The sequence below is a fragment of the Balearica regulorum genome, chromosome 4 (assembly GCF_011004875.1).
Source record: "Balearica regulorum gibbericeps isolate bBalReg1 chromosome 4, bBalReg1.pri, whole genome shotgun sequence".
Lineage (NCBI taxonomy): Eukaryota > Metazoa > Chordata > Aves > Gruiformes > Gruidae > Balearica > Balearica regulorum.
The window spans coordinates 16,258,821-16,284,431 of NC_046187.1; the positions used below are offsets into that span (position 1 = coordinate 16,258,821).

Sequence of the window (25,611 nt, forward strand, 5' to 3'; positions counted from 1 at the left end):
ATTTTACCCTCGTCCTGATCTTACGCCTTCTTTGCAGCTGGCCAGTTTAAAGGATGAGAAACTGCTAGATAGACCTTTCTTCTGACAGTTCTCACATTCTTACAGATCTTAAAACTATTTTATCTCCTGTTTTCCTTTACAGTTTCATAGTTTTAACTGAAACACCCTAGAAATTTAGGAAGTGTTTAGAGATAAAGGCATTAAAAGGCAAAGCCTTTAGAAATTTATGCAAAGTTGCATCTATTGCTTTGCCTGACCACTGACATGTTTACAAAGAAAAAGCAAAATAAGACTTGGAAAATCTAGCTGAAGCATATTACATCTATTATGTACAGGCATGACAGTAGTTCTTCAAAATTTCCTTCTGTGTCTGTGCTACTTTGGGGTGGATATGTAACAAAATCTTTTCATATACTTCTTCAGATGCACATTACAAAAAAGTAAATAATACTATACAACGTATATAAAAAAATGTACTGATAAAGATCTCCAATTCTCACTGCACTGACAGTTTAGATTGTGAGCAGTACTTCAAAATAATATACACAAGCAAAAATCACGCAGGGAGGAATATCAAGGAGTGCTTGCTGACCTTTTAATAAGATCAGCGATCAATTTATTAGCAAAGAATGAACATTGACAACTCTTATCAACAATCATATGGCAATACTAATTAAAAATGAGGGATTTGGAGACTGTCAGATGAAAGAGATTACAAAAATGTACCTAAATTTAGACACTACAGGATTAACAGATTGCAAAAGAAACCAAAAGGGTTAACAGCCATCATCCTGCAAAATGTACACAGGAAAAAGTAATCTTTTAAAGAATATCTTTTAAAGTTACTTATTGGCTTTACCACCACTCTCACAGTAACTACCCCCCACCCCAAGGTATATAAGGTTAAAAAAAAAAATCTGCTGTTCTTAAATATTCAGCTTATTTTATTACGTGTATCTTCCCACTGTTACTATAGAAATCAGAATACCAGAAAGACTTACAGGCTTCAGCACTGAAAGGGCAGAGAGCGGCAGCTGCATCCCTGCACCGCCTTACGCAACACCAAACCCTAATGGTCCCAGCTTCCACAAGTAAATTATGAGAGGATATTAGGAACATAATGAAAAGACAATGAACATGTTATTTACTAATAAAATACACATAATTAATAAATGCAGATTTTAAATAAAATCCTAGCTATTCAGTCAAGCTACATCTTAATTCTTAATTTAATGATTCCTCAATGTTACAAAATCCTCCGCCCATTCACATCCCATGACAACGTTAGCACAGAAATTTCACGGAAATCCACATGTACTGAAGCTGCTTTTCCACCTCTACCTCATTTGCCCTACATCAACTTTCTGATTTGAAAAAAAGTATTCTCTATTCTTCCTCTATTGCTAACATCAACCTCTATCTGCTTTTAAATTTTAAAACTTCACACTTGGGGCAATTACCAAAAGCATAGCATGAAAGATCCTTGCGTTACTACATTTTTATTTGACTGAAAGTTAAATCTTGCACTTTGAAGGAAGGTTTTATATTAATTTGTAGCACCTTTTGTTAGTTTGTTAAACTACATTGCATACATAGTATTATTGGGTTATTTAAAAATATCTAGAGTAGGTGATTGAATTTTATAATGAAAATGCCACCCATACTGCACTACAAACTAGCAAAGTGGCCAGTAGCATCACAATTGTCTGAAATAGCAATAATGAAAGGATAGCCACTTCTTAGTTCAAAATCCATAGCCTGAAGCTTTGCCTTATCAGTCAAAAGCAGCAACCAATATGTTAATTGGTATATTCTGCTCTTAATATTTTGTACATAATATTCAATAAACTGCAGTGTACTGAAATGTTTTTACTGTAAGGATTGAGCTGCATATGATGCAATACAATAATTTCAGGGATGGAAAGAAAGACATCGCTGATCCAGTGAAAACTGGCCCCAGTTTTTAGATTCAGTTTTTCAAGTTCACTTTAGTAATTTTGGGTACCTCGTGCAATGCCTAGTGCTGTTTTTATCAGGCAAACCCTCAAGTCCTTGACTAGTGTAAAAATCTCTGTAAAAATCCAGTGACAGTTAGAAGAAAGTACAATGGCCAGGAAATTCAGAACCTGCACACTTATGCACCTATGATTTATTCTTTATGCTGCAGATGACAAACCAAGAAAAATCAAAGCAGCAAGAAAACACATAGCACATTAGTAATTTGGTACATTTGCAAAATACTGTTGAAATATTGATGCTGTACTTTAATGTACTAAAAATGTCTCAACATGGTGTCTCAGCATTACTGAACTCTTTCAGTATCCCAACATTGCTATTTTACAGCTAGATAAGGCTGGAATGGTAAGTAAGATAATTTGGGTAAATTTCCTAAAAACAGTAAATGATTTTGGAGTTTGAGTCTCTTCTTCAAACGTCCCCAAGACTTTAGAAGTCTACAAAGAGAACACATAAAACCTAAAATCAAAAGAAAAAATGAGACCTGCGGGGGGAACTCCAGCATCGGGCTGGCCCTCTGGTTTCTTTATGCCAACAGAAACCACTGTGTGCCAAAGAGGACACACAGCTTGATTTATAATATTCATCAGCAATGCCATCAGCTGGGGTTTTGCCCTATGGAGATGCGCAAAGCCACCACTCCCCTTTCCTTAGGATAAGTAGGGCAGCCTACCATGAGGGATGCAGTTTCTGGCCTCCAGCTGGGAGGGGGTATGTGCTGGGACCACAAGCCCTGGCCCTGCAGGTAGACCACGTCCCACCGCTCCCGCCAGTTTCCCACGTCAGGGGAGCGAGGATCCTCGCCATGCCACATCTTGGCTCCTGCTGGGATTCTGTCAGCATTGCTGCTCTCGTAAATACTTTTTATCCCTTCCTGAGCCTCTGAAAGGTTGTCAGCCGATGCCCTGACTTAATATATGGGTGGAAGCAGATACCTGGGAAGTTGCCATCACTAGCCAGAAGGACAGCAACTGCCCGAGCCTGTCACAGAAATGTGGGCAAGGAGCACCTCTTGCTTTCCTCTGGGGCTTAGGCATCTGACTTCTGCCCTGCAAACACATGAACTCCTACTAGTGAAAGACTTGGATCATCAGATTTCTTCTAGGACCTAAACTGTCCTGCCAGGTCTTCTCAAAAATGTTGGGGACTTTTCCTTCAAAAGGACACAGCCAGAGAAAAAGCCATTTCAGCTATTGGTTCAATGATTAATTCACCCAGTAAGGGAGAGGCCAAGGGAATTTGAAACTAATTTCCCTACCCTTCCAGGACCACATCTTAAAAATCGTATTTTAGGCTGTTGCCTGTAGCAAACAGTTCATTTTGCATAGCTTCAGACAGAATCCCTGAAAATAAGCTAGCGCTAAAAAACATTGTATTTTGCTATGTCCCTTGCTTTGTTCTTGCTCCCATTCCAAGCAGCTCCACTCAGCTTCCTGCTTTCAATTGTGTATAATTTTACCAATTTAATGCTCTGGACTTAAATTGTCCATGCATATGCCTGCCTCAGGTTGAATTAGATGAGAAAATTTCAGCTAAATCTCTGGTTAAGTCTTAAGAGAAATTTCTCCCACCCTCGAGTTAAACAACAGCCATTTTTTTCTGTAGGATTTCTGTTACTTTGCATTAGGAACTTGAAACGTCTCAGAGATTAGGTCTTGAATCAGGGATAGTCTTTTGCCATGTCTTAAGAAAATCTTCCTCGTTAATATCTCTCTGTTCTCCCAAATCCCTAGATCCATTCAAGGTAAGACTTTGCTGGCAACAAATGAAGTAAAAACCCAACAGTCTCTCACTACGTAATCCTGTATCATCCCTGCAACTCATCCAACCTGATCAATATAAAAAGGAGTCATACAGGAAACATATTATGGGATAACATATCTTAAAGGTTTGGTTATGGATACAGACTTCAAAGCACGTACCCAAAGGGCTCAAACTACTATTTCACAGACCACCTTAATTTTGGAATTTTGCAACTTCTCAGATTTGAGCTTGCAGCCATAACAACATTATTGCAACATCTTTTGAGTGTTGTTACATACGCAACAGTCATCCTTTAAGAGTGTTTACCTGCAATAGGAATTATGCGGGGTCAGTGTCACATATATGACTGTATTTTAAAGATTTACTGTGGATTAAAACTAAAGCTACATATATATATAATATTAGTTTTGATTGCAACTACTATGCTACAAAAAAAAAAAAAAGGATTAAAAAAGCCCGACATACTGTAACTTACACACATACCCTTCACTGGTGTATTTTATGCCTCTTTTCAGGTTGTTTTTAGGCATTTCTGTAACAGGCCGAGTGGCCATTTTCTTATCCCTCATCTTCGCGTTTACTAAAGCCCAATTAAAGCAATGCAATATACACATGATCCATAAAGACAAACAGTACACTTAATTAGATATGTAACATGACTAAATAAAAGCAGACAAACGTTTCCAGCCTTCCAGAAGCCTACCAGAAAATCAAACCATGTATTAGTAGGGAGGCATTTTGCACTGTATTTATACAATCAAAGGTACATTTAACAGCTATTAACAACAGACATCCTCATTTGTTATTCATCTTGTTTACAGGCCTTCAGAATAAGAAAGAAAACAAGGTCACAGATCATGGCCTTCCAGAAACATTATGACTTCCTTTTATTCACAGTAGTTAAGAGTAAACGGAAAATTCATTTAATGTAAAACAAAGCAACATTAATTCTGCTAATGCCAACCTCTACTTTCACTGGTTTTTAACTGTTCATTGAAGAAAACGCTGAACCCTCTGGGGCACCGAGGTCATGCCACTGGCCAGGGACCTTCCTAATTACCTCTTGCATAGAGACAGGAAATGACCTCTCCAAACACAATATGAAGAAATACCAAGAAAATCTTGGCCAGGTGATAACAGGAACATAACTCTCTCAAGCCAGAAGAAGGAAATGTCATTTTAAAGGCTCTCTCTTCCACTCTGCATCAACTAATACATGTCCTAAAATGCTAAGGACAGTAAAACACTCAAAAAGTTGCACCGCGTGAACTACAGGGAGGTTTGATAAACCTCATGGCACAGAAATGAAAGCCCATGTTTATAACTACACACCACATTTCCAAGTTCACGGTACTCAAAAGCTAAGACCAGCCTTCAGCAATTCCAGATCAAAGCTTCAAAGCAGTATATTTTCACAAAGAGGAATATTATGTTTTGTGTTTATCTGAATGCCTTCTACACTGAACTGTACTGGCTGACTTGCACAATTCCAGTAATGCACACCTGACCTTATGTCAAAATTGGGAAAAGCATTGCATCTCTTGAACTTGGAATCACAAAATAATTTAGCTTGGGAGGAACCTCTAGAGGTCTCAAGTCCAACCCCCTGCTCGCAGCAGTGTAAATGGCAAAGTTGGAGCAGGCTGCTTGGGGCTTTGCCCAGTCAAGGTTTGGACATCCTCAAAGACAGAGACTCCAGGGTCTTTCTGGGCACCTGCCCTGCTATTTCACTGTATCATTATGAAATTTCTCCTCCTGTTGCCCAGGAGGCAGTTTGTTGTCCTAGATTTGTGATCACAGCCTCTCCTCTTTCCACTGGGCGCCTCCACGAAGGGTCTGACTCCGTTTTTTCTACAGCAACTCATGAGGAAGCTGAGGGCTGCAATTAAATCCCCACCGCAGCCAGCACATGGCTGCAGGAGCCCATCTTCCTTGCTCTCTCAACCAGCCTGTGAACACTTTGGCCAACTTTTGTGGGGCGCTCTGCAGTTTCCAAACAACTTTCCTGTGCTGGGGAGCCCAAAACTCAGACTCCAAATGCAGTCTCGCAACTACCACCTTGAGTGGCAATGTGAGAAACTTGGAACAAACGTCTCCCACGATTCCATCGAGTATGAAATATGAGCAAAGTGAGAAAAACCCTCTCATTCCAGAGATACGTCCATTACTGTTCTGGAGTAAAACCTGAACTCCTACCCTTTTACCTCCAAGGAAATTTCTTGCTCTGATTAGCTACTTCAAAAGTCCCTGTCCCACATCTCACAGTTTAACACAGCTCCTGGTAACTTATTTTTCTTCTCTTTAGAAAGATCTATATTCTGCTACCTTTGATAGCTACGCAATGAGTACACTGTTAAACATGTAAGTGACCAGACCACTATCTTACATACATACCCGTTTTTATTTTGCACTCCATGACATTGCACTCCTTTTTCCAACTGGATCCCAACCTCAACCTCAGTATAATTCTGCGGGCACCTACCTTCAAGGCTTGCAGCATAAAATTCGCAATTGATCTCAACTTCTGGAAGCTACTTCTAGCTACGGTATCAAGAAAGCTAGCAATGCACATACACTTTTATTTGCAAGCAGGATTGATTTCGCTGTCCAATAAATTTTGACCCCCCAACTGACTTTCTTCAGCTAAGGGAAAGCTGCTTCTGTGTTTGAACTTTTAGTCTATATTTCCCCAGGAGAACTAAACTCTTCAAAGTTCACATTTTCACTTAGCTTTAGCTACAGATACTTTTTCTGTGGTGATTCTCTAATGTCCAAGTCACAGTGGAGGCGCTTTCAACAAGGAAAATGGCTGACACCACATTTTCAACCACATGCAGTGAAACACCAGTTCCTCCTCTTTGAAAAAAAAGAACGATCCTCCTTTGATATTGCTCACTGCTTTGGGACCAATCTCATATGCATTAATTAGTTAGGAATTCCTAAATCAAAGAAAGACTATTAAGATGGACAGCGACAAAGCATCTTCTCTAAGAAAAACATTTCAGAATGCTTCGGGAGATTAAGCAGCAAGTTATTTTTTGTTCATTCTTTTCCTGGGTGGGTTTTCTGTTTTTGTTTTTGTTTTTTTCTTCTTTGAGAATACCCATATCCTATTGATTATGTCTCATTCATATCTCTAGGAGAAAACCCCCAAACATTCTGGGATAAGCATATGACATGACCCCAGTTAGACTGCCTGTGTATTTGCTTAAATTTTGACTTTACTGTCTTGGAATAAACACTCAGTGAATGGAACAGAAATTAAATTATATTCATCAAAAGCAAAGCACTAAAACACAAAATAGGAAGGAACACACATACTCAGAAGGAATGGTTCCTTGGTTGATCCTTCTTTTTGTTTGAATGCATCATAAAAGAAGTTACGTTTCGTTACTGAAAAAACATTTTGGCTTCTTTCATGGTTGCAAAGAAGGGTAATTAAGACTGTCAAGAAAACACATTGAACAGCTGTATATTGTTAACAAAAGCACCATTATATGACTGCTCTGAAAAAAAATGGCAATTTAAACATTCGCATTTCCTAGAAGTTAGATATTTTTCCAAGTTTGAGTAGATACCAAAAAATATTCTTTTCTATAAATCTTGGTCATGTATCAATCATATTTCAAGCCAGCAGGATGGTCCTAGTTTGAGAACACATCCACATACATAAGGAGATGTGGATGGGAGTATCAAAGCTTTGCCAACTGAAAACTCAGTCATTGAAAAAAAAAAATAAATAATTAAGCTACTTTTTAAGTTGGAATTAGCTGAAATTTTCTTAGACTGCAGGTATGCAGGTAAGCAAATAAAGCCAGAGTAATCCTTCCAGCCTGCACTGAAAAGGACCATTAAGGAATACTTACTCATCGAAGATCAGGTCTGGAGCAAAATAGAGGAACTGGCTGTTTGTATGTTTGTATGATCTCCAACTCAAGGCAAATGATGACAGACACATCCATGAATACTGAATTAAAGTAATTTGGTCCTCAAGAGGCAAGTTTCTAAATCCTAGAGATCAAACCAGAAAATACCCATGAACTACATTGCGCTCTACAAGGGTTGGCCAAACCAGCACTGAATACATCACTCATTACTTTTCTAGTATTAACAAACAAGAGCAACACTCCCACAAAGAGTACTTCTGAAAAAACAAAACTGTAATTTTTCATTCCAGTGACAAAACATGTTTTCTTCTTAAGAGGCTATTATTCAAAATGAAGGCTTTTAAATATCGATCACAGACATATGAAACAAACGTTACATAAATCAAAAAACTAATCTTTTCTCAGATGTTCATCTCACACCCCCCATGAGGGTTTTCAACACAGCCCACAGATTAAAGATGCAATTTGTCAAGCAAATAGTTCATTAAGCCAAAAGAAAACAGTGAAGAGAAATTTCACCAAATGCCTCGTGGTCCTACCTGGAAGTATCTTTGCCCACTTTACCACCTGAATCATCTGCTTGCCAGCCAGACGGTTTAAGGTGGAAAGCAGGTACTCTGCTGTGTCTGGCTTCGAACTGTCGTATCCCGCATACACAATCTCCGGTTCAATGCTTTCAAGGATCTTAACAGGAGAGGGAGTAAGTGCTGGTGAGATAGTGGACATGTGGGGGACAAGTGCTGTGTTTACGGAGGGCTCAGTCACGGGCGCGATGTACGTCGTCCCTTCCTCGGGGCTCTGGGGCGGTGGCTGCTGCCGCTGCTGTGGCTGCTCCTCGTGCATCCCTTTCAATTTCCCCAACTTTTTGGACTTCCGGGCTGTGAAGATGAGCAGCATGAGAACCAAGTCAGTACAGAAAGCCAGCATAACCCTGGCTTTATAGAACATGGAAGCAGAAGTATCATCTCAAAATTCTCAAGTGAGACAGGTGCAGGACCTTAGAATTACCTTGCTGCTTGCAGCATCACTACACTGGAAAAAGGACCGAAAGACAGATATTAAGCTCATTTTCATTGCTTTACTTGATGTTTTTGTAAGTGACAAAATGTCTAGCATCTGTCTCCATAAAGACACGGGTAAAACATCTCAGTTACTGTGGTCGGTGCCAATTAAACACTTCAGAACTTCATTTGTTTTGTAGCTTAAATGAATCACTTATCACCTACAAGTCTCCAATTCATGTTCTCCATTGCATTTGGTCATCAAAAAAACCCCTCCCTGGCAATGCCTGAAATTAGCAGACCCAGAACCCTCCTAAGCTTTTGAGTCCTAGTGTCCACCCTGGCCACACCTCAACTTGAAATGCAGTCAATCTATTTTGAACAGTCTAAGCTAGTCAAATCCCTCTGCTTTTGCTGCTTTGATAGTTCCCCAAGAGCTTTGTACCCTTCTCTCTTAAGTAGTTCTGAAATAATGCTAAAAATATTTATCTAGTTAAAGAAAAAACACTGAGCCTCATGTAACACCTCTCTCACTAGCAACATTTTTCTAATGATTTGCCTTCCCCCCCCCTTTTTTTTTCCCTTTTTTTTCTTTAATGCTACCCTCCCTACTTTTCTTTACTAAATATTATTAGAAGACAGCAATACTAGCGTGCTTCCACTCTTTGCAGAGATGCCTGCCATTCTCTGTGGATTCCCTTCCCAACTTTGCCATGCAAAGCACAGATACGTAAGCAGGCAGAAAGCCCTGCTCCCGCCCCAGGAAAATGATCTCGTAGTGTGAGGAAAGAACAGGAAACAAAAAGCAAGACAATTAAGTTAAGAAAAAACACACACAAAAGCAACCCAAAAGCCCTTTACCCCTCTTCGCACGATAGGAAAATGTAACTAACATAATCTTTAAAATCAACAATTAATGAACTAAATTTAAACATCCACAGCTCTTTCAGAGTAACTTCTCTCAAAGATAGTCTTTCTTATCTATCTGGACACAGCTAAAACCCTTGTCTGGACTTTTATCTTCCCGTCTCTTGATTATTGCAACATCCCTTTTACTGGCATCAGTAAATACAAGTCTACCTCACTCCGACTTAGAATATTACTGCAAACACCCTTCTTAGTCCATGCCCTGTCCCAAGTCTATCTCCTTGAGTTTTTTCCCCCACCATCAATTTCCCTCCTTATCTTTCTTTAAATATAGCACCTTTTCTGCAGTTTCAGGATCCTTTCTGGCCAACCTCCATCTCACCCCTCCTCTCTTCTCCATTATCAAAACGTTCACTTCCACTCCAGCTCAGCATGCCATGCCACTGCCTCCTGGGAAGTTTTCAAAGCTTGCTCTATGTGCTTCTTCCCACTTCTCTTATTACAGTGCAGAAAACTCCCCACAAAGATGCACAGAACTACCTCATTACTCTTCTACAAACTCCTTCAACCCCATGTGTTAAGAAAACCCTCCTCAACAGCAGAGCTGCTGTTGCCTTCTGACCATTGCTGGCGACAGCAGCCATTAGTGTTCTACTGTTTCCTTGAAATTGGGGCTGCCTGCCCAGAGCCAGTAGCTGCGACTGAGCTCATAGCGCCTGCGAGGCAGGATACAGACGCACGCTCAAGTGCAACAATAGCCTGTTGTTTTCAACACTTCCTTGCTGGGACAGTACCTTGAACTCGGAGGAGCTGCCTCATCCCATGATCCAAAAGAAAAGCTTATTTGTTAGGGTAAACATGGGACATTACTATGGAAAACAGCAAAATTACCACTCATACACACGATCTTGAAGGTGGCCAGTCAAACATTCACTCCTTCACTGTAATCTTCAAAACCTGAATACAATTCATTCATCAGCACGTACTACACTGAGCAGTAAGTGCAAAATCTGAACATCAGTTTGGTGTCATTTCCATCACACAATGAAAGAAAGATCTTTTCCTGGCTGATTTCAGCATCAATGTTGCTCAGGAGATCAAACGAGAACTTCAGAGATCTTTGGGTAACTTTCATCACTTCTCGTTCAGAGAGCTGGACACCGTTTCATTAATTCACCTGGACCACGTTGTCTGCTTTCAAAAATTTCTTAATTTCTCTATGCCTCCAAACATCCAGACCAAGTGTGGCGGGTGGAATTTTTTAATAAAAGGATTAGATATGCAAATAAAAATGTGCCAGTCCTAATAAAATTTAGTTTAAAATGCTGTTGTTGTTCAACTGTCCCCATATACTCAATAAAAACTTCCTAATTACCGGAAGCATTAGCACAGGTAACATAGGGAAACAGGGGAATCACTGTCATTTGAGGCTATAAGGAAGAGGCGAGAGAAGTATCTGTCAGAAAAGGCTTCACTGCAGCTGATTCTGTCTCAAGAGACAGGACAGACGAGATGACCCTTATAAAAGTCCTTTCCAATCCTTTTTCTTACTTTTCTAATAAAAAACTCTCAAAAAAGCTCATTCAAACAATGAAGCACAACTGAAGGATTTTTCATCCTCCAGTGCATCAAGTTACATGGATGCTGACATCCATTCTTCAAGATGCAATTTCCGTTCCTAGTACCCAAAAAAGCCATTTTACAAAGCAGCAGCTGATCAGACATTTTGTTAAACAAGCTTTTTCCTCACTCTGCAAAATAAAACGGAGAGAGTTAGAGGCAAAGCAGTCCACTCTGATAAATTTAATCCTGAAAAGTAAGTGAAAATGCTGTTGTTCCCCATTTGGTGCAGTCGCACCTATATGACGACATCCTGGTGAAATCACTGTGAGCATTAAATATAGTTTGCATTTATCTTAGAAAGACAAAGCTGAACTTACACATTTTTCAACAAAACAAATCCCAAAAGCAAAGCAAGGATGGCCAAGTTCAGCAGAATACCTGATGATGAGTTAACAGAGCTATTGGCCACTGAAAAAAAGAGTTTGAAAATAAACCTAAAGGAGTGGATAGAGATTAGTGTTTGCTGTTATTATTCATTAAGTTTTATCAGGCACTATTTTTTTTTTCTGTTATCAAAACAGGACTAAAAATAAAGGACTTTACATATTTTTCATGTTTGCAGAGGCAAAAAAAATGCGTTCTCACCATAACTACACTAGAATGACAAATGTATTGGTTTACCAACTCCATCAAGTATCTAGCAACACAGATAATTGATTACATATTTATTAAGACAGTTTTGTATGTTCTACTCTTTAAGCGTTTTTCATTAGAAGAAAAAAGAAATAGCATTCTTCCATGTATAATACTGGCATAAAAATGTGTTTTAGTTTCATTTTCTTCCATTATAATGCCTTTAAAATGAAGCTGAGAAAAACATTACTGCTTGACAGTCATGTTTACAGTGAAGAAAACTGTATTTTTCATTTGGCTTCATGCCAGTGCTGTAGCTCAACTGGTTTGGTAACTCCCACAGAAACCAACAACTAAAGATTAAATACAAACTCTGAGCAGTACATACTCCGAGCCAGTCTTTTGAAGCTGTTTTTCACGTTTGCTCTCTAACTGCAATATCAACCATAAAAGCGACAAAGCCACCTCTGAATTGGTGGGTAAAAGCCAGGCTCATCAGGACTGCCGTGTGGAAATGTTCAACAAGTCACAGGCTCTCCACGCAGACCAGGGGATGGGGCACGCACGGGGCTCTTCATGCGGCAAAGCTCAAGTCTGAAGCCTGTTTGGGGTTAGGACAAGACTTTCATCCAAATGGCTGCACAGCCAATGACTGCATATTATCTCTACTTGTAGGACTTCTTGCCCCTCCTGTTCAGCGTTAATTCAGCCAGGATATTGTATTATAATCCTTGTATTTTTAAATCATCTGAGAGAGAGTAACAGTTGAAGAAAAACAAACAATAGTGAAAGACATATTGCAGATATACCTGAGGTTAATACCTCAAATATCTGACATGACTTCTGTTGAATAAGTATTTTAGAAGGTCTTGTACATTGCAATAAAAATAATGAAAAATAAGGTGAAGCATCTAAAAAGTCACATAAAGCTGGACTTTAAAAAGGCATGTCCAACAGACCTCCTCTGTATCTCTAACAATAACTTACAGTATAACAGAGGAATAAATAAGCTACAAGTCTGACCACAAATAGCAGTCCCTGTTCCTCTGGAAGCAACAGGCAAAGTTTTACCTGGATTTAATATGAGCAGGCCTGTGTCCGTGATGTTCAAAGAAAAGCCTGCAAATTCTTCAAAACCACATGTGCTTGGAAGACCTCAACAAGATCAGGCTGCGAACGCCAGCTTGCTGATCTGTCACCCCCAGTGCCAGTCCCACCTGCCTAGGAAGGGACGATGGTACTGCTGCAGAGGCACTGAAGAAGGCTGAGATGCTGTATTAAAATCCATTTAACACAGTCTTGAGCACTGTTAAGACTGAAAGTCAAATTAGTATCTTTCTCCCCTTATTACAGGCTCAGCCTTATAGTCTAGCAAAAAGATGGGACTTAATCGTTTGAAAATAGCTACTCGCAGGAGACTGGGGTGAATTCAGATTTAGACAACTGGTTCCTTAGTATTGACCCTTCATCTGTAAGACTCCTGTCACAAAGCCGAAACAGGGAGGCCAGCTATTTCAGGACTGGGAGTTTTCGTGCCATCTGTAAAACGCTGAATAGGCTTCTGATCACCTGCAACAGTGAATGCTACTCTCGGTCAAATAACAGGACATCAACTGGATGTGACCCTATTGTAAATTGTCTTCTGAATAGACATTAATACGAATATCCGCTACAAATCTATGGCATTCCTGATTTTCAAAGGTTAAGTTTGAGGTTTTAGGGTAGTTACAAGACAGGTAAGCTACTATACACTCTTTTTAAAAATACCATAGTAAACTTAGACATGGTATACAAGTTGAGTCTAGAGGGAGCTAATCTATGCTCCCTTTGTCCCTAGGGAATATACACAAGTTATGGACTCCACAGAGCCGCACGTCTAATAACTGTTTTTCATAGACTCAATAATTTTCATTAGCATTATTGTTAAAAAATGGGATCCAGAAATGCCAAAGAATAAAATGCTGTCAATAGTAGATAAAAGAACCCATAAATATTATGATTTAACTCAGCAGTTTTATAACAGAGTAATATCTTGTTTGCAGAATTAAATCAGTGTTCAAATTTAGTAAATGAACAATCTAAAATGCTCTGCAAATTCATGCTGGCATCCAGTGCTCTAAAGCAAAATCTGAAGTTTAGAAAATTATCCATAGTTCTACATAGAGTGAATTACAAGAGTTGCGATGATAATCCCCTGGAATCAGATTATTTTTTTAAAAAAGATGATATTCAGAGCTTGCCTTGGTGCTTATCAAAACCCAATTATTTTTTGCATAGCTAAAGACATTGATAGATGACTAAGAGCTTTATTTGTCACATATGTAAAGCTCTGCCAGAGCCAGGACCAAAATGATCTTGACCCAACAGATCTTTATTCTATCCATGTTGCAGAACATATTTAAAAGCACATTGTAAGAACATACGCTACCTTTACTGTAAAGCAGAAAACATCAGTGGAAGGAAAGGGGAAACCAAAATGGACACAGAACATAACATAGAAAGCGATGGAGGTTGAGCAGAGGTAAACGAGGAGAAAGCAGCAATTTGAGTAAATACATGTAAAAGACAAGGGAAAAAAATCACGATATGCACTTCAAACAAGGTATAATTGGGGATTATTTCAACTAGGTACAGTAGTACCAGTGATCTAGGCAGTTTGAGGGTAGACAATATGCTGCAAAACAAACATATTCTGACCACGTTTAACTGTGCCACCCCTGTCTGCCATGCCAGTGTACACCTGCATTTCAAATACTCAAGCTCCTCCATCCAGGTCCCGGCCTCACTGCTTGAGCTCTGCACCTGAGCTACCACCACCATCTCCTTCCCAACCTCAACAGCTGTCAGCTTTCTCCATTTCAACCCATGCCAAATGCTTGTGGGCTTTCCCGCACACCCCTCCACCGCCGCCTGCCTCTGGTCTCCAAAAGCAACCCCCAACACCCTGCTGCACCAGAGTCACCAAAGGACCAAGCTGCCCATTCTCCCCTTGAGGCAGCCATAACAGCCTTTGGGTAGACTCTCCTCTGAGCCCTCACGAAGCATACACACTTTGTCACTTGCTTCCACCTTTGTATAGATAAATGCTCCATCAAAATGCCACTTTTTCCTTCTCTGAATCTTTTCATCATGTTTGCCTAGTGCCTTTGCCTCACTTACTTCAGTGAGCTGACATCTGTTCTCATTAGCTATTTTACTGCTACCACAAATAGTGGTTCCCTTCCCCCAAATCTGTTGTATCTTGACATATATGAAAATTTTGAGCTATCTTAGTACAGACATTTTTTCACATAAGTGTCTAGCACAACGGGTATGAGATTTTGCTGAGAAATTTCTAGATAATAATACAGTCATTTTATATATATATACACACACACACGCGCGCGCACGCAAATGCATGGAATAAAGGGAAAAGCAGTAACGCAAACCAGATCTTACAGCGTCGTCCCATTCACCCTACAAAGCACATTCAGGCGTGTACCCTTTACTCTTCAGGAAACAAGGGAACAACCAAGACAGGACCCTAAAGCTTCCATTAACCAACTACCCACTTTGGGAAGCAAACCACTGCTTTTCAGGTAGAGCTGCCATAGACAAAGAACCTCTAAACGTGACCCCATGCGTTGTCCCATGTGTAAGAGGAATGGCCAGGGAGACACACGGACAAGCAGGTAAGTCACTTGTTTGACTGGACAGACCAAGGAGAGGAAGCAAATGAAAAGCAATTACTGAAGCAGGGGACTAGTAGTACAGGGACTTAAAAGGAGAGCACGAGATCACTTTATCATGTAAGACACACTACCAAAAGGACTTTGCTCCTGTGGCCATTCAAGGGGGATTTCTGCAGTGCATTTGGGATGTGCTGAAGGGACCAAGTAGTTTGTCTGAATATACAAAGAAAGGAAGACTGCAGCTGGTGAGGAAGAAAATAAAGGTCTTGCCTTCACATAGCAAAATAAATTTAAAAACCTGATTCTGAACAGCTGTGACCCAGAGGAGATAGAAAGTGATAGAAAATGGTATCACTTGCCATGAGCCTGAGGAATCAGTATAGTTTAATTAACAAAGAAATGAAAATTTCCTAATTTCTTATCCTCCACCAGCAGAAGTAAGCTTTTATTGGAGAATAAGCGCAAAGCCAACAATTAAATTCAGTAAAATGAAATGGTAGGCATAACTGAAATAATGACATTGTTTGGCATTGCCAACGTCATTCACAACTGCTTACTAATTAATAAGTAACACTTTAATTTGACAGGATTGGACAGCTTAAAGACCGGGAATAAATGTGCATGAAGTCTGCTCCATGTATGTCACATTTTATTTGCCTTGAGTCAGACCCTGCAATGATCCAGGCACATCCATACATGTAATTCTTGTTCTTGGTTCACATTCAGTATACCAAAAAGGAAGGTACAGCACAGATGAAAGAAATGCACATTTAAATCTACATAATTGTATGCTATTTTCATTGTGTTCATTTAAACATATTTTGGCTCTTTATTCTAGATGGATTTAAACTACTGATAAAACTGACTGTAACTAGGTAAGTATTTCCTGCTTATTACTTTGCTTACTTACATGACAACTTCAGAAGTGTTTGCATTTGGTTTTGCTTGAAACAGATTCTAATATACAATGTAGCGCAATGCTGCTCCAGTACAGCATTGTAAAGCACAGAAACAATATATGTGAAGCAGTTTATCCTCTTGCTTTCAGCAGGATCAACTATACTTTGCTCAGCCCAGTATGTTATTAATCTCCAATAAAGGGAATTCCGTAATATCCCCCATCTTCCTCCAACATCTAACCATTCACTTTTCCCCCAATATCTCCTATATCACATCATTTTCTCTGCAGTAAAGTTGATTTCTCTTCATCGTTCCCCCAGTGGCCATAAAGAACAACTTACTATTCCTGTCCCCTCTTTTACACCATTTTTTGTATTGAAAGACTGGCATCATGGCTGCCTTAATATGCTTCTCTCTTCTACACCAAAATAAATGGAGTTTCTTCAGCTCTTCCTTACAGATTTATGGTTTTTTTCTAAGCTTCTTATTATCCTTGTTCTTCCCTGGGCGGTCTCTAGTCTGTATATACCTTTCTTCAGGCACATGATATGAAATTTCAGGAAGGAAGATTCAATTTAGATGTTAAGGAAACCTTTCTAAAGGTAAAGGTCTGTGAAAAACTGGAATAGGTTATCAAGGGACACAGCAGAGACTTCCACACTGGAGATCTTCAAGAAGAGATGAGAGACAACTGCATCAGGAAGGACACAGGTACCGCTAATCCTACCAACTGGCACAGGAACAGAACATAGGTGACAATTTCATAAGGTTGTCCCATCCCCACCACCCTGACCAGCAGTGCTGAAAACCAGACACAATCATCAGGCACACACTTGCCAGCTCTGACAAGAACACAGTAACGTCTCAGTATCAAACGAGACTTGCCTATTTTTACAGCAATTTTACATCTCTGACTCTAAATTTAACATACAATCATCATGCAACCATGCTTCTTCACTGCAGTCTCTGAACAGCTGCTCGCAGGTATTTCATTCATTCTCATCTTGCACTTCTCAACATAAGCCTCTGCACTTTACTGAAAATGCCATCATGTTGGTTTCAGACACTAGAACTAAAGGTATTTTTTAATTCTGATTCTGGCCACAGAGGACAATTTCCAAATCTGTAGATGTAGGTATTTATTCTCTACTTTGTTATGCAAGTAATCAGTAAAATTGTAGACCCAGAACTGACCCTCAACAGGACCCTACTTCAGATGCCCTTCCACTGTGACAGCAAACCACTCACGGCTACCTTTGGAGAATGCTGTTTCAAGTAATTATGCACCCACTTAATGAGAAATCTTACCATATTTTAATGAGAAGTCTGCATTTGCTTCTGATTATACTTATGGCTAGAGATATCAAGCAGTGAAATACAAACACCTACAGGGAGGTGGCACCTCATGACAGCACTTGCACACATCTCATGGAACAGACACGGTTCCTCTGCAGTGCACTGGCTTTTACATGCAGGATTCAGGACTGTGGATCCATAGCCACGGAGATCTGCTTGCAGGGATAGCCTTTGTAGCACAGATAAAAGAAACATCCTTGCAAAGATGGCATGGAAGCCATCACAGTTGCCTCAGAAAAACTAAGGTGAAAGCCCAGATTAAACCTTGCATATTTTGAGGTCTGACTCAATGATGAAGCTCAGGTTACCTACTTGTCTGATGAGTGAGACAGTGATGTCCACAGCAATCAAGAAAGGAAGGCACTGGGGAGGGCGTGGGTAAGAGACAGAGGGAATTAATCCCTTTTTTAGCCGTGCCGAGCTTCAGGCTACGCATTCGTGAAGAGATGGAGGACAAAAGTGACAAAAGAAAGCTGAGTTCCAAAGTACATTTTACAGGAATATTTAGGTTGTCAGGGAAAATGTCTAACACATTTGCTTGTTTCTCAGCAATCCTCAAAGTGATAATTAATTGAAAAATAACAGTTTCATAGGGGTACTCCTCCCCGTGTGGGAACAACTTTTACCAAATGCCAATTAGTGGTTTCCTGTTAAAATCAAATCAAGCTGTTTTTGATAAAGCTTTTTAATGAGAAATGGCTAAAGTATGAAAATTCCCCCCCCCCCCGCCCCATATATTTCATATAGAATCCCTAACTGACATAATACAGTCTCACAGATAACATTTTTGGTATATAAAACTCCCTCTTGTGCTTCTTCATTAATTTCAAAAGAAATGTATTTACTAAATATTTAAATCATCTAATAAACAAAGCCTTAAAAAAAGCTTACAAAATAAAATTATAATGTTGATGAAAGCTAATCTTAATCAGTCCTTTTCAGATGCTCCCAAAACTCCTATTTTACTGATTATTTATTCATTCTTCAAATGTACGGCAAATTCAATGATTTTTTGAGCTACGCGTTGTCTACTAAATGCATCAGTAGTTTTGACTAGTCATCAAATAGATTTAAAGACTAGCAGTAAAACACCAACAATGAACGCAAAGAGTAAGTCACCAACAATTACAGTATTTGTCACCTACAACTTTAAGACACCTGGAGCAATGAAACATCAGCAGCTAGAATTGCTAGTATGGTAATAATTTGGTTAAAAACAAAGTTAGGGCAACTTTGGAGAACAGATTTTTAAATCTTCCACTGTATCAGACTGAATGGTCTTGGCTATGATCACTGGTTTCTTCCTTGTGCCAACCAACAACCTTCCTCCCAAGACACCCATTCCCGTCCAACCTTCTGCAGGCATTCCTCATCCAAGTCTTCTCTCTTGCTTTTATTTGGGTTGATACCCAATGCTAAGACTGTTCCATGATTTATGCACCCTTCATCCCGATTACAACACTAAGCCATCTCGATTGCCCCGATACGGTCCTGTAGACATTTACTGCATGTGAAATTTCCTCTCTGTATTTATGCTGGAGACACAGGTACTCAACAAGCTTTTCAGAGTTTTTCAAAAGCGTCAATAAGCAAACTCCACCACAGCACCTCTTATCCATGCTAAAGAGTATGCCATGCTTTAATTGCTTCATTTTTGTTCCTGCACTACTATTAGAAGAACTCAGCTTGGTAAGTGCTGCACTTCCCTCTGCCCTCTTTCTGGCTACGTCGTATTTTTCCCAAGTAACAAAAATTTTGAGATACTTTGTCTCCTCACCTGTAAGATTTCCACATCTCCAGTTTTTATCAACTCAGATTTCTCTCCAATGACCTTATTTATAATACATTCAATGCTGCTAGTCTGTCCCTCATCTTCTAGAAATCATCTACCCTGCTTCCCAGAACAGCAACGCTATCTGTGAAATAGAAGCTGGCTGTTTATCTTCTGCAGTGGTCTCAGCCATATTTTTCATCATCCAGTTCATCATCAGTCATTTAAAAAAAAAAAAAAAAAAAGAATAATATAACTATGTTAATCTCCTGCTTTAATAAATCATCCTGAACATTAGCGAGACACCCTGTATGTGATATTAACCACTTTTCCAGGGAAAATGCACTCTGCAGTATTACCCATACTTATGACCTGCATCATGAAAGGAAGTGTCTCTTTGCGACTGACAGCGTGGCACGTTTCTAAATTCACCTGCTCTTCTCTACTCCCTACTGACAAACCCCCCTACTCTCCATTCAGGGTGGACTGCTCTTGTGAGCTCAGGTTCTACGGTCTTCCTCCTCTTGCACCTTCTGCAGGGATATTACGCAGCAAAGATGATTTCCATTACAAAAACGTTACAGCATTGGGGGAAATGGGAGAACTGATGGCAGAAAACCACAAAAGCACACAAATCACCAATTTGCAGGAAGATGTGTGGTACTGGGTGGCTCAGGAATGCTCCAACCAGTGCCTTCACCTTGCTTTCCTCTTTGTTAAACACCACCTTCTTGCTTGTTGTGTATTTCTAAGGCTTAAATGGGCTCAACATTTCCTTCATAACCTGCTGTGGATTGTTCTTTCTAGTAACTTTGAACTCCAAAGTCTGCTTTTTGAGCCAGGTATCCTTGCCACTGCTGACACTTATTTTAGCAAAACACGGGTACTGAAAATGGAAAGGCATGCACTTGGGATTTGGTGAGGAAAAAAGCAGGAAACAAGATTCGGAACAAAATGCAACTTACTAAGGTAATTCTGAAGCAAAGGAAAGAACAACAGATTCACGTGCTAAGGCACAATCTGTGATTGAATAAATTTTCCTTGTGACAGTACTGGAGTAAACCACAGCTCTAGAGTCAATTTAAAACCTGTGAAGTGCCAAAGTAGCAGACAATCAAAAAAGCAACACAATGTCAGAAGAAAGAGCACATGACTTGCATAGTCTTAGCATCATTGCTTCTTCTAAACAAACTGTCAACACAGAGGACAGAGACACAGAATAGCTCATTCAATGAAGGTCAGTGATGTCAAAGTCTAAAAAGTCTTTCTGTACGCGGAAATAACATTTTCACTTTTTTTATTTGCACACAAATTATCTAGCTTAACTCCAGTTACCTAATACTAATCATAGTCTGGAAGAGACCTGGGACAGTCGCACGATCCATCCTCTGGCTCAGACCAGACCCAACTGTACCCTCATCACTTCTGACAAATGTCTCATCTGATCTTTAAGACACCCAATGACAGACTCCACCTCTTCTCCAGACCAGCTATTTGAGTGCTTCCCTGGCCTTACGGTAACAGATACTTTTCCATTTCTTCACTTGCATCTTCCTTGCTGCTCATTACTTCTTGTCCTGCTTTTGACAGACATGGAACACTGATCATCCCCTTTTTCTCTTTACCAACACTTGTTGCTAAAGCAACACTTGTTGGCACTCTCTTCAACTTTCCCTCCAGCCTTTTTTTTGGACTAAACAATACCAAGTAATTGAATCAGTCCCCATCAGTCAAGTTTGAGAGACTGCTGATCATTCTCATCGCTCCACTCAAGGGTCTTCCAAATCAGTCCACAGCAAGTTTGCAGGCAACTAACGAGGATTTTAACAAAAAAACACTATTCAGCATAGTGAGCCCATCATACTTTGGTCAAGGTTGTGTCAGGCGTGGCAAGTTAAATCTTCACGCCATCTTTCAGGTGGAAAATCTCCAAAGCAATGGCTCAGTGGAAGCCAAAAGGACAAGTTCCTCCTGCTCCTACAGCTTCTCGTGCTGATGGGGAAGTAATGGAAACGCACCACCACAGACCACAGAGGGAGGTGTCAAAAGGGCTCTGGTGATAACCAGCAGCTCTGGAAAGAGGAACAGGAGACACAGGCATGCTTTCATACCAAGGACTACACTTTTACAGTGGGGAAGGAAGAGTGAAAAGGATATGGAAGGAAGCACGATAATTTGGTGATTCAGGAAAAAACAAAACATCGCCAAGAGTTGCGTGTAACAACTTTCGGCAACACTGAAGCACTCTGGTCTGCTCCAGCACAATGAGACAAAGCAATGAACAGACCTGTAACGGGCTTGTTTGCTTGCTTTTACGCATCTGTATGAGCAACAAAGATAAACAGCAATTCATTTCAGGACTGTCAGGAAAAAAGGTTGTTAAATTTAAATGCCCTACAAGACCGAGAAGTGGTGTACCAGGGCACAGGGGAAAAAGAGGGGGTTAGCCTTGGTCCTCGGGAGTCAAGAGGCCACAAACGCCATCTACCCTGGGAGCATCCTGGAGGTGAAAGCTGGAGCCCTGACAACAGGCAGAAAAGCTTAAAAGCTCATGGGCGCTGCACAGGGGATCCAGGCAAGCCAGCTAGCGAATGCCTCGCAGAAGGCATCCAAGCACGAGCCACTGCTGTGCTTCAGTCATATCGCCTAACAGCAGCACAACGGTGGGAGATTTTTTTTGTGCCTCTTCCGGGAGGACCTAAACCTTCCTCTCAGACAGCTGTGATGGCCCTCCTCCACTTCGTGTTTTGAATCGAAGCAAGACGCCACGTATAGAATACAAATCACTCGGGAAAGAGCAACCTCTGAGCCTGCACAGTGAGCGCTGCATACCGCTGAAATCAGACAAAACGGCATGGTGCCACCACATGACATGGGGCAGGCTGGGACACCTACTCCCAGCAGGAGCCCAGGAAAGGTGCAGCTCCTTTGCGAGGCTGGCAACCGAGGGCGTTATGCCACGAGTGCTACGATTAAGTGTCCAGCAGATAAAACAGGGAAGTCTGGAGTTCAGCGGACTCGTGCCAAAAGCCTGAAAGGCTGTTCCTGGAGGAAAGACAAACACTGGTGGTGGCGGCTGGGTGCTCGTCAGAGTCAGAGCTGAAACCAGCAAAACTTGAAAAAACAAAGGAGGACTCAGAACGTGAACCTGATAAGGACTTTGATCAGGGATTGCTGGATGCGAGCTGTGTGCTTTCGGACTACTGCACTGCGTCTTCCTGAGCTGCCTTCACATATGAAATAAAATCATCAGCAAAATGCAAAGTACAAGGACACACTTTCGATACCGTTTTTTAATCAATGCCTTGAGAGATTACTCTGACATTACCAGCCCTCTTCAGAATTCTGCATTTTTAATCATCATTCCCAAATAGTTTCTTAATAGTTGTGGCAAATGACTGTTCTGATAGTTATCTACAATATTCTTCAGGATGGTTCAAGTTGAAAAATTAAGGAGGTCACATCAAGAGCAGGGCAAGACCTTGTAACGTGAAGGAAGACAGACACAAAAGTAGGAAAAGTTCATTGCTGAACAAATTGGTTCCTACAAGATGCGAAACAGCAGGACTGACTTTTTTTTTTTTTTTTTAAATACATATTCACAAGGTGTGGGGTAGTGGTGTGGCAACAGCAGCACCTTAAGAACAACTGACCCTTACTCAGGCAGAAGGACGTCCTCTTCTGAAGAGTCACTAGCATGGGCTCCATGCAGCAACATGAATTTCCCTGCGGATCCCTCTTATGAATACACCCACGAGACAATTTGGGAAACCTAACAAAATCACAGCACAAGGTAGCATGGTTGCAGGCTACAACTTAAAGTTAGTTTACTCCCTTGGGCTCAATACACTGTACATGCAAATAAAAATTGGAAAAACCAGTGCTTCACTTCTCTGCTAAGAGAAAGCACCGATTTTAACATAATCTCACAACTTGATGAATTTCTAACACAAATGTTTTCTGAAATTGTCACACCTAGCATAATATGAATGTTTTTGAAACAATGCTAATGATAACCTAGACATCGGTAGGTGCCACAACAAAGCTGTCCAGCTAACATGCAAGAAAAATTGATAAGATGAGGTTTTGCTTCACAAAACCCACAAACAACTTTAATATACTGCTGTATATTGGTAAAAATCTCTTGGAAGAACTGACGCAAACCCAGCTGAACGTTCAAATTAAAAAAAAAAAATTCAATAGATTCCCTTAGAAGAAAATGCTACATAATAAATGCAAATAAAAATGCAGTTAAAGTTAATGGGCATTTCAAAATACTTTGCAGTTAAATTTTAAATGAAAAATAAAAGTTAACCATACATATACCCAAAATTGCTTTACTGTCTTACACACAGGGTTTTTTCCTTTCAAATTTATGAAACCTTGGTTAGTAGAAAGTTGATAGAAATTTTTAAAGAAAACCAAGAGGATACATTAAGTTTTTCTTAGTTTTTCAGTTTTCTAATATTCATGTTTTTTTTTCTCTTCCTTTTCTCCCTGATGCTTTTTCTCAAAAAGATAAGAACAATGATAATATAAACCACCACACGAGCGGCAGTAACTGAAAATAATACCACAGTTTTAAATCCCTACTAGTATGAGTTATTAAACAGAAAATGGAAAGCTGGGCAAAAAGGTGAAGTACTGTATCTTATTACTGATTCTCTCATTTAATCTATTTTTCAGATTATTGAAATACTTTAATGTATAAAAAATAAGGATATCTGCAAGTGAAGACTACAAATCACACAACAGCATCTTGTGCATGAAGTGTCTTACATATGTAAATGTATGCAAACCCAAGACTCAAATTTCACAGGCAGTCTCTGCAGACAGAGCGATGAACTACGTAATTTGCAAGGTGAAAACTATTTTATTTCCCTTCGATATCCAAAGGGTGCTTCAGCAAGCTACTTCTCACTGTTGTGGGAGACCTGCACCAGTAAGCCTCAGCAGTGTTTTATATGGGAGCCGAGGCAGTAAAGGATTGCAGTCCTCTAAATGCCTTTTTGTCCCCTAAGCGTGTATGGCACATCCCACAGCAGAAGAAGGATCTTCCCTGATCACGCAGCAGAGGGAGGGATGCCTGGTCACTAGGTCACATCAGAAAGATGAGGACTAACCTGCCAACCAAAGGGGGGTGGGTGGGGGTCCCCTCAATTCACACCATGTAAAACATTCCCCTTCTCCAGGCTTCAGCGCAGAGCACAGCACGCAGCAGAGCGAAGCCAGGAGGCTTTGTGCCACCCTGGTTGCAATGCAGTGTCCCAGGAATGGCTGTGAGCCACCAGCCTTGCTGGATGCAGCTGGTGGTGGCATCAGAAACCATGCTGAGCACCAGTGTGGGACTGGGGGTCTCACTGCAACCCCCCCTTGATGCTGCTGTGGGGCCACACACCACTAAGGAACGGCAGCATGAGGTGGGAGTCAAATGAAAATGTCTCGTGTGGAAGTGAGAGACTCGACAAATCTGATCACAGCGTATGCTGGAAGAAACTTCACAATTCATGAAGTAATTCTGGTCCATAATTAACTGAAAATTAATTACAGAATCTTGAAAAGAGCATAAACCAAAAATGGGCCAGCATACCTTCATAGTGCAGTTGCTCACTCTGAATCTCTTCCAATAATTAAGTCTAGCATATGGCACTGGAGTTAAAAAAAAAAACCACTAAACAACAAACAAACTGATTCCCAAAAAAGTTTTGGAGTCCTACTTGCCGAAGGGATACGTCTGCCTGCACTGCACACGCATACTTTCTAGAAATGAGGAGGATGAATTAACGTGGTATTTGGCAACTTCAGCTTTGCAGAAATTACAGGTTGCAGATGCTTGTTATAAAATCAAAACAAAAATTGAGAAAAGAACATAATTAGGTAAATTATTTGCTGACTTGATGAATAATTTTCTAAAGATTATTAGATGATACAACAGCTTAGAAAAAGCTCCACTTTTTCAACAAACAAAAGAAGGAGGTAAACAATAAAACTGCCAAATTAATTTGGTTGAGCATTCATGAAAAGGTGTATTTTGTATCACTGAATTACATGTATTTTTTTAAAAGGTGCTTAAAGCATGGCATGCTGCCACACATCAAAATATTATTTTTTTAGAAAAAAATGTTAGCATGCTGGGAAGTAGAAGATATGCCATCAAAACAAACCTGTAACACTTTGACATG

At 40.2% G+C, this 25,611-nt stretch overlaps 1 protein-coding gene across 4 annotated transcripts in view; it reads right to left on the reverse strand.

The window, feature by feature from the left end:
• Positions 1–25,611, reverse strand: part of NR3C2 (nuclear receptor subfamily 3 group C member 2) — a 218,241-nt gene that overhangs the window by 28,456 nt on the left and 164,174 nt on the right. For all 4 annotated transcript variants that reach the window (XM_075751262.1, XM_075751263.1, XM_075751261.1 and 1 more), the window contains 2 exons: positions 8,207–8,545; positions 7,647–7,791 (listed from right to left, as the gene is read on the reverse strand). In XM_075751262.1, coding sequence (XP_075607377.1) covers positions 7,647–7,791; positions 8,207–8,545 — 484 coding nt within the window. The remainder of the gene's footprint in view (positions 1–7,646; positions 7,792–8,206; positions 8,546–25,611) is intronic.